This window comes from Mustelus asterias, unplaced genomic scaffold, assembly GCF_964213995.1.
Source record: "Mustelus asterias unplaced genomic scaffold, sMusAst1.hap1.1 HAP1_SCAFFOLD_3928, whole genome shotgun sequence".
NCBI classification, from domain to species: domain Eukaryota; kingdom Metazoa; phylum Chordata; class Chondrichthyes; order Carcharhiniformes; family Triakidae; genus Mustelus; species Mustelus asterias.
Window position 1 is genome coordinate 9,885 of NW_027593873.1, and position 10,116 is coordinate 20,000.

Consider the following 10,116-nt stretch of genomic DNA (forward strand, 5'->3'; position numbering starts at 1 on the left):
TCAGGGGTCAGGGCTGGGTCGGGGGTCAGGGCTGGGTCAGGGGTCAGGCCTGGGTTGGGGGTCAGGGCTGGGTGGGGGGATCTAGGCTGGGTCGGGGGTCAGGGCTGGGTCAGGGGTCAGGGCTGGGTCGGGGGTCAGGGCTGGGTCGGGGGTCAGGGCTGGGTGGGGGGGGTCAGGGCTGGGTTGGGGGTCAGGCCTGGGTGGGGGGCCAGGGCTGGGTCGGGGGTCAGGGCTGGGTCGGGGGTCAGGGCTGGGTGGGGGGTCAGGGCTGGGTGGGGGGTCAGGGCTGGGTGGGGGGTCAGGGCTGGGTGGGGGGTCAGGGCTGGGTCGGGGATCAGGGCTGGGTGGGGGGTCAGGGCTGGGTCGGGGTCAGGGCTGGGTCGGGGGTCAGGGCTGAGTCGGGGGTCAGGGCTGGGCCGGGGATCAGGGCTGGGTGGGGGGTCAGGGCTGGGTCGGGGGTCAGGGCTGAGTCGGGGGTCAGGGCTGGGTCGGGGATCAGGGCTGGGTGGGGGATCTGGGCTGGGTGGGGGGTCAGGGCTGGGTGGGGGGTCAGGGCTGGGTGGGGGGTCAGGGCTGGTCAGGGTCTGATGCAGACTGTTCAGTGACTCTGCCACACATGGTGCAGGAGGGTTTAATAGTCAGTGTGACCCGACATTACGCAGAGACTGAGAGCTGCTTCCAGAACCAGAGAATCAGACAGCACAGGAGGCCCTTCGGCCCATCGAGTCCGCACTCACCTGACCCCCCACCTTATCCCAATTCCCAGCACTTGGCCCGTAGCCCTGAATGTTACAATGTGCCAAGTGCTCATCCAGATACTATTTAAAGGATGTGAGGCATCCCACCTCCACCACCCTCCCAGGCAGCGCATTCCAGACCCTCACCACCCTCAGTTTTTCCTCACATTCCCCTCCAAACCTCCTGCCCCTCACCTTGAACCCATGGCCCCCTCGTGACTGACCCTTCAACTAAGGGGAACAGCTGCTCCCTATCCATTCTGTCCATCCCCCTCATAATCTTGTAACCTCGATCAGGTCGCCCCTCAGTCTTCTCTGCTCCAACGAAAACAGCCCAAGTGTCTGAGATTGAACGGACAATTGTGACAGGAAATGAAAGTGAAAGTAAACAGAGAGAGAGAGAGAGACCGAGAGAGAGAGACAGAGAGAGAGACCGAGAGAGACAGAGACAGAGAGGCAGACAGAGAGACAGACAGAGAGTCAGTGACCGAGAGAGAGACAGACAGAGAGAGAGAGACAGAGAGGCAGACAGACAGAGAGACAGACAGAGAGAGGGACAGAGAGTCAGAGACCGAGAGAGAGAGAGACAGAGAGAGAGCGAGAGACAGAGAGAGAGAGACAGGGAGAGAGAGTGAGACAGGGAGAGAGAGACAGAGACGGACAGATAGAGAGAGAGAGACAGACATAGAGAGGGACAGAGAGATAGTCAGAGAGACCGAGAGAGAGACAGAGAGAGAGCGAGAGACAGAGAGAGAGAGACAGACAGAGAGACAGACCGAGAGAGAGAGAGACAGAGAGAGAGAGAGAGACAGACAGACAGAGACAGAGAGACAGAGAGAGTGAGAGACAGTGACAGAGAGAGAGACAGACAGAGAGAGAGAGACAGACAGAGAGAGAGACAGACAGAGAGAGAGACAGAGAGAGAGAGAGACAGAGAGAGACAGAGACAGAGACAGAGAGAGAGAGAGAGAGAGAGACAGGGAGAGAGAGACAGACAGAGAGAGAGAGACAGACAGAGAGAGAGACAGAGAGAGAGAGAGACAGAGACAGAGAGAGAGAGAGAGAAAGACAGAGACAGAGAGAGACAGAGAGAGAGACAGAGAGAGAGATAGAGAAAGACAGACGCGATAAAACTGTGGATTGTGTGGGAGTGATGGGGAGATATTAAGAGTGAGGTACATCAAGAAAGGTATGTGGTGAAACCCTTCAAAACTTGGAACTGTCACACTTCAGAAATTTGTCTTGCTGAAATCTGTTACTCTCGGACTTGAGCTCCATAATCCAGGCCGACACTCCCCCGGTGCCAGTACTGAGGGAGTGCTGCACTGTCGGAGGGAGATGTATATACTTTCGGACTTGAGCTCCATAATCCAGGCCGACACTCCCCCGGTGCCAGTACTGAGGGAGTGCTGCACTGTCGGAGGGAGATGTATATACTTTCGGACTTGAGCTCCATAATCCAGGCCGACACTCCCCCGGTGCCAGTACTGAGGGAGTGCTGCACTGTCGGAGGTAGATGTATATACTCTAGGATTTGAGCTCCATAATCCAGGCCGACACTTTCACCGATGCCATCAGATTTGAACAGGAGGATGAGAATTGTAGGGGCTGGAGGAGGTTACAGAGATAGGGAGGGAGGGGTGAGGGAGGGATTTGAACAGGAGGGTGAGGATTGTAGGGGCTGGATTGCGTTGTGGGTTTGTGAGTGCATTATTGAAAAGATTGAAAGGGTGCAGAGGAGATTTACAAGGATGTCGCCTGGATTGAGTGGCATGCCTTATGAGGATAGGCTGAGGGAGCTCGGTCTTTTCTCCTTGGAGAGACGTAGGATGAGAGGAGACCTAATAGAGGTATATAAGATGTTGAGAGGCATAGATCGGGTGGACTCTCAGAGGCTTTTTCCCAGGGTGGAAATGGCTGCTACGAGAGGACACAGGTTTAAGGTGCTGGGGGGTAGGTACAGGGGAGATGTTAGGGGTAAGTTTTTCACACAGAGGGTGGTGGGCGAGTGGAATCGGCTGCCGTCAGTGGTGGTGGATTCAAACTCAATAGGGTCTTTTAAGAGACCCCTGGATGAGTACATGGGACTTAATAGGATGGAGGGTTATAGGTAGGCCTAAAAGGTAGGGATAGGTTCGGTACAACTTGTGGGGCCAAAGGGCCTGTTTTGTGCTGTAGTTTTTCTATGTTTCCATTATCTCTCTGACTGACATTCTGTATCTCTTCTGTCTCCGAACAGGTTCCCTGACAGGTGGACATGTCTGAAGAGGTGAAGGTGGCCATCTTGCTCATGCTCTACAACAGTCCCAGGGGCGTCCGGCTCGCTGAGCTGCCCTTGGCCTTCTTCATGCGCCACGGCTGCCCTCTGGACCTCTCTTCCTTTGATCACTCGCTGTGCCGTCTGGTGGAGGAGATGGCGGACATGGTGGAGATTCGGCTTGTGGGGGGAGAGCAGACGCTTTTCCCCAGAGACTTGGCAGTCGCGGGGGCCCGCAGCGACACTCGAGGACACCCCGGGACCAAATCTGGGCCTAGTGGTCTTGCAAAGCCTTTCCAGCATACTCCATTCCCCCAGCCCTGGCTGCAGACCCCTGCTGGGGGGCTGCATCCCCACGGCCCACTCCAATTCAGCCTTCCTCAGTGCTCGGGCCTGGTGCAGAATCGGGCCTCGACGAGCAGGCCTCAAGCCTACGGTCAATGGGCAAGCTCCTTCCTGGCCCCTGGCCTCCCCGTGTCCTCCGAGCCTGAGCTCAGGCCAGCTCAGTTCCCCAAGCACGTGCGCCAGTCGGGCGGTTCCCCAGGCTCCCTTCCTACACAGGCCGGGATGCAGGATGCCCAGGCCGAGGACTGGCCTGACGTGGCTGCTCTGGCGAGGGGTCCCCATTGGCATCGGCGGACAGCAGCTCCCCCTGTGGTGCCGGCGGCCATTCGAGACAAGGAGCAACCGGCCTTTGCGCAGGCAGGGGCATCGCAGGAGGAGGCCGGAGCTCACCGTCCGCTCACCTACAGCCAGGCCCTGCAGGCTTCACTCGAGGCGAGGCATCGATCAGCGCCACGGGGCGGACGGGCAGTCAGGCACCCGGACACAGATCGCAGCCCAGCACTCAACACCGAGAGACCCTCAGCCAACACCAACAGGAGGCCCAGGCTCCTCCCGGGGCCAGGGGGGGAGGAGGGGAAGCCGGTAACCGTGAGCAACCACAGGGAGCCAAGGCAGACAACAGAACAGCCGGCAACCATGATGTCTATCACCTCACGGGCTCAAGGTAAGACCTTCTGTATCTAACCCCGTGCTATCCCTGTCCTGGGAGTGTTTGATGGGGACAGTGTAGAGGGAGCTTTACTCTGTATCTAACCCCGTGCTGTCCCTGTCCTGGGAGTGTTTGATGGGGACAGTGTAGAGGGAGCTTTACTCTGTACCTAACCCCGTGCTGTACCTGTCCTGGGAGTGTTTGATGGGGACAGTGTGGAGGGAGCTTTACTCTGTATCTAACCCCGTGCTCTCCCTGTCCTGGGAGTGTTTGATGGGGACAGTGTAGAGGGAACTTTACTCTGTATCTAACCCCGTGCTGTACCTGTCCTGGGAATGTTTGATGGGGACAGTGTAGAGGGAGCTTTATCATAGAAATAGAAATCATAGAATCATAGAAACCCTACAGTGCAGAAGGAGGCCATTCGGCCCATCGAGTCTGCACCGACCACAATCCCACCCAGGCCCTACCCCCACATAATTTACCCGCTAATCCCTCTAACCTACGCATCCCAGGACTCTAAGGGGCAATTTTTTTAACCTGGCCAATCAACTTAACCCGCACATCTTTGGACTGTGGGAGGAAACCGGAGCACCCGGAGGAAACCCACGCAGACACGAGGAGAATGTGCAAACTCCACACAGACAGTGACCCAAGCCGGGAATCGAACACGGGACCCTGGAGCTGTGAAGCAGCAGTGCTAACCACTGTGCTACCGTGCCGCCCTGTATCTAACCCCGTGCTGTACCTGTCCTGGGTGTGTTTGATGGGGACAGTGTGGAGGGAGCTTTACTCTGTATCTAACCCCGTGCTGCACCTGTGCTGGGAGTGTTTGATGATGTGGAGATGCCGGCGTTGGACTGGGGTAAGCACTGTAAGAAGTCTCACAACACCAGGTTAAAGTCCAACAGGTTTATTCTGTTGGACTTTAACCTGGTGTTGTGAGACTTCTTACTGTGTTTGATGGGGACAGTGTAGAGGGAGCTTTACTCTGTATCTAACCCCGTGCTGTACCTGTCCTGGGAGTGTTTGATGGGGACAGTGTAGAGGGAGCTTTACTCTGTATCTAACCCCGTGCTGCACCTGTCCTGGGACTGTGTGATGGTCATGATGTGGAGATGCCGGCGTTGGACTGGGGTAAACACAGTAAGAAGTTTAACAACACCAGGTTAAAGTCCAACAGGTTTATTTGGTAGCAAATTTGCAGATTTCCACTCCATCTGACGAAGGAGCAGCGCTCCGAAAGCTAATCATAGAATCATAGAAATCATAGAAACCCTACAGTGCAGAAGGAGGCCATTCGGCCCATCGAGTCTGCACCGACCACAATCCCACCCAGGCCCTACCCCCACATATTTTACCCGCTAATCCCTCTAACCTACGCATCCCAGGACTCGAAGGGGCAATTTAGCATGGCCAATCCACCTAACCCGCACATCTTTGGACTGTGGGAGGAAACCGGAGCACCCGGAGGAAACCCACGCAGCTACCCACGCAGCTACCAAATAACCCAATTTGCTACCAAATAAACCTGTTGGACTTTAACCTGGTGTTGTTAAAACTCTTAGTGTTTGATGGGGATAGTGTAGAGGGAGCTTTACTCTGTTTCTAACCCCGTGCTGTACCTGTCCTGGGAGTGTTTGATGGGGACATTGTAGAGGGAGCTTTATTCTGTATCTAATCCTGTGCTGTACCTGTCCTGGGAGTGTTTGATGGGGACAGTGTGGAGGGAGCTTTACTCTGTATCTAACCACGTGCTGTACCTGTCCTGGGAGTGTTTGATGGGGGACAGTGTAGAGGGAGCTTTACTCTGTATCTAACCCCGTGCTGTCCCGGTCCTGGGAGTGTTTGATGGGGACAGTGTGGAGGGAGCTTTACTCTGTATCTAACCACGTGCTGTACCTGTCCTGGGAGTGTTTGATGGGGACAGTGTAGAGGGAGCTTTACTCTGTATCTAACCCCGTGCTTTACCTGTCCTGGGAGTGTTTGATGGGGACAGTGTAGAGGGAGCTTTACTCTGTATCTAACCCCGTGCTGTACCTGTCCTCGGAGTGTTTGATGGGGACAGTGTAGAGGGAGCTTTACTCTGTATCTAACCCCGTGCTGTCCCTGTCCTGGGAGTGTTTGATGGGGGACAGTGTTGAGGGAGCTTTACTCTGTATCCCCGTGCTGTACCTGTCCTGGGAGTGTTTGATGGGGACAGTGTAGAGGGAGCTTTACCCTGTATCTAACCCCGTGCTGTACCTGTCCTGGGAGTGTTTGATGGGGACAGTGTGGAGGGAGCTTTACTCTGTATCTAACCCCGTGCTGTACCTGTCCTGGGAGTGTTTGATGGGGACAGTGTAGAGGGAGCTTTACTCTGTATCTAACCCCGTGCTGTACCTGTCCTGGGAGTGTTTGATGGGGGACAGTGTAGAGGGAGCTTTACTCTGTATCTAACCCCGTGCTGTACCTGTCCTGGGAGTGTTTAATGGGACAGTGTAGAGGGAGCTTTACTCTGTTTCTAACCCTGTGCTGTGCCTGTCCTGGGAGTGTTTGATGGGGACAGTATAGAGGGAGCTTTACTCTGTATCTAACCCCGTGCTGTGCCTGTCCTGGGAGTGTTTGATGGGGACAGTGTAGAGGGAGCTTTACTCTGTATCTAACCCCGTGCTGTCCCTGTCCTGGGAGTGTTTGATGGGGACAGTGTAGAGGGAGCTTTACTCTGTATCTAACCCCGTGCTGTAGCTGTCCTGGGAGTGTTTGATGGGGACAGTGTAGAGGGAGCTTTACTCTGTATCTAACCCCGTGCTGTACCTGTCCTGGAGTGTTTGATGTTGGACTTTAACCTGATGTTGTTAGACTCCTTACAGTGTTTGATGGGGGCAGTGTAGAGGGAGCTTTACTAGCCCCAGTCCAACGCCAGCATCTCCACATCATCTAACCCCGTGCTGTGCCTGTCAGAAGCGATGGATGGTGGGGAACTTGCGGAGTGGCTCCTCGATGTCCTGGGAACAAAGTGTTACCGAGACGGTCTCCGTGTCCAGAAACTGGCCAGGATGAGCCTCGTGCAGAGACGTCAGGAGCTGACAGAGATGCTGATGGCCACGGGTTACCCCACACTCCCTGCCTTCCTCGCTGACCTGCCACAGGTCGAGGTGGTGACATCACGAGGTCCTCCCAACGACTTCCTCATTCGCCTTCGACCCTCCGCCAAGGGGGCATCCCGGCAAAACCCAACAGGTAAATGCCAACTTTCAAATCACAAATTATTCAGCCAGGTCACTGAGGGAGTGCCGCACTGTCAGAGGGTCAGTACTGAGGGAGTGCCGCACTGTCAGAGGGTCAGTGCTGAGGGAGCGCTGCACTGTTAGAGGGTCAGTACTGAGGGAGTGCTGCACTGTCAGAGGGTCAGTACTGAGGGAGTGCTGCACTGTCAGAGGGTCAGTACTGAGGGAGTGCCGCACTGTCAGAGGGTCAGTACTGAGGGAGTGCTGCACTGTCAGAGGGTCAGTACTGAGGGAGTGCCGCACTGTCAGAGGGTCAGTACTGAGGGAGTGCTGCACTGTCAGAGGGTCAGTACTGAGGGAGTGCCGCACTGTCAGAGGGTCAGTACTGAGGGAGTGCCGCACTGTCAGAGGGTCAGTACTGAGGGAGAGCTGCACTGTCAGAGGGTCAGTACTGAGGGAGTGCTGCACTGTCAGAGGGTCAGTACTGAGAGAGTGCTGCACTGTCAGAGGGTCAGTACTGAGGGAGCGCTGCACTGTCAGAGGGTCAGTACTGAGGGAGTGCTGCACTGTCAGAGGGTGAGTACTGAGGGAGTGCCGCACTGTTAGAGGGTCAGTACTGAGGGAGTGCCGCACTGTCAGAGGGTCAGTGCTGAGGGAGTGCTGCACTGTCAGAGGGTCAGTACTGAGGGAGTGCCGCACTGTCAGAGGGTCAGTACTGAGGGAGTGCCGCACTGTCAGAGGGTCAGTACTGAGGGAGTGCCGCACTGTCAGAGGGTCAGTACTGAGGGAGTGCCGCACTGTCAGAGGGTCAGTACTGAGGGAGTGCCGCACTGTCAGAGGGTCAGTACTGAGGGAGTGCCGCACTGTCAGAGGGTCAGTACTGAGGGAGTGCCGCACTGTCAGAGGGTCCGTACTGAGGGAGTGCCGCACTGTCAGAGGGTCAGTACTGAGGGAGTGCCGCACTGTCAGAGGGTCAGTACTGAGGGAGTGCCGCACTGTCAGAGGGTCAGTACTGAGGGAGTGCCGCACTGTCAGAGGGTCAGTACTGAGGGAGTGCCGCACTGTCAGAGGGTCAGTACTGAGGGAGTGCTGCACTGTCGGGGGTAGATGTATATACTCTAGGATTTGAGCTCCATAATCTCTCTGTCTTTCTCCTTCTCTCTTTCTTCGAGAGGGCAACATGGTGGCACAGTGGTTAGCGCTGCTGCCTCACAGCGCCAGGGAGCAGGGTTCGATTCCCGGGGGCACGGTGACACAGTGGGTTAGCACTGCTGCCTCACAGTGCCAGGGACCCGGGTTTGATTCCCGGCTTGAGTCACTGTCTGTGAGGAGTCTGCACATTCTCCCCGTGTCTGCGTGGGTTTCCTCCGGATGCTCCGGTTTCCTCCCACAGTCCGAAAGATGTGCTGATTAGGGTGCATTGGCCGTGCTAAATTCTCCCTCAGTGTACCCGAACAGGCGCCAGAGTGTGGCGACATGGGGATTTTCACAGTAACTTCATTGCGGTGTTAATGTAAGTCTATTTGTGTCACAAATAAATAAACTTTTCCCAGGAGATATTGGCAAGGGGATTGTGGGATACGGATCCACAATTTGGATATTGAGTTAGATCTTAGGAATTGTATAACAGGCTCGAGGGGCTGAATGGCCTCCTCCTGTTCCTGTGTAACAGACTCGAGGGGCTGAATGGCCTCCTCCTGTTCCTGTGTAACAGGCTCGAGGAGCTGAATGGCCTCCTCCTGTTCCTGTGTAACAGGCTCGAGGGGCTGAATGGCCTCCTCCTGTTCCTGTGTAACAGGCTCGAGGGGCTGAATGGGGCCTCCTCCTGTTCCTGTGTAACAGGCTCGAGGGGCTGAATGGCCTCCTACTGTTCCTGTGTAACAGGCTCGAGGGGCTGAATGGCCTCCTCCTGTTCCTGTGTAACAGACTCGAGGGGCTGAATGGCCTCCTCCTGTTCCTGTGTAACAGACTCGAGGGGCTGAATGGGGCCTATGGAGATTTATATGGAAGGGGGGGGGTCTGTGATGGGGTGGGTGGTGCAGGGGGAGGGCCGGTGGTGGGAATGAGGAACTATTTCTCCCGTTGAATTCCCAACTTCCCCTTCCTGACCCTCTCTCTCTTCTTGTCTTTGCCCTGTTCAGGTGAAGCCCCTCTGCTGTCCTCTCCCACTCACACCAGCTGCTCCTCAGTCCTGGAGAAACGGGAATCTCCCAGGAACCAGCCCGGGAGCTGTGTCCGGAATTTCCCTGTCGCCTCCCCCAGCACCAACGGTAAGTTTCTCTCGGTCACCCAGGGCGCCAGGGCTTTGAAATCCCAGTTCGAAATTCCTGCCGGGATTGTGTGGGAATTTGGTGAGAGATCACATGGACAATCTCCCATAGGGACAGCGCCACAGGGTTAGTGTCCCAGACCCAGCCACCTTCAGCTGCTTCATCAATAACCTTCCCTCAGTCACAAGGTCGGAAGTGGGGATGTTCGCTGACGATTGCACAATGTTCAACATCCTTCGCCACTCCCCAGATACTGACCAACTCAGACCGACACTCCCCCCCAGTGCCAGTGCTGAGACCATTCAGCCCGTCTACTGTTAAATCTCCTCCTCTGGGAGTTAAACTGACCCCAACACCAATGGGGTTAACTGTTAGACTCGCAAGAGACTGAGATAACCGCAGCACAGAGTTCCCCGTGTTCTAACTCAGAAACTCTTTCCCAACTCTGCGAAATATTCTCCAGACAGAATCTGACTTCAAACCTCCTCACGATCAAAACCTCAGTGACATTTCTAAAGAGCGTCTTACAGGAGGAGAGAGATAGAGAGAGGGAGACAGAGAGAGAGAGACAGAAAGAGAGAGGGAGACAGAGACAGAGAGAGAGAGACAGAAAGAGAGACAGGGAGAGAGAGACAGAGAGAGAGAGGGA

The 10,116-nt window shown here is 55.7% G+C and overlaps 1 protein-coding gene across 1 annotated transcript; it reads left to right on the forward strand.

Annotated features, from left to right (window-relative positions):
- Positions 1–1,056: 1,056 nt before the first annotated feature.
- LOC144490860 (uncharacterized) lies at positions 1,057–9,467 on the forward strand (the record flags this gene model as incomplete). The annotated part of the gene is made up of 4 exons (XM_078208552.1): positions 1,057–1,926; positions 2,977–4,003; positions 6,932–7,210; positions 9,339–9,467. Coding segments are annotated over exons 2-4 (1,417 nt in total), but the record flags the coding sequence as incomplete, so codon positions are not given.
- Positions 9,468–10,116: the final 649 nt, after the last annotated feature.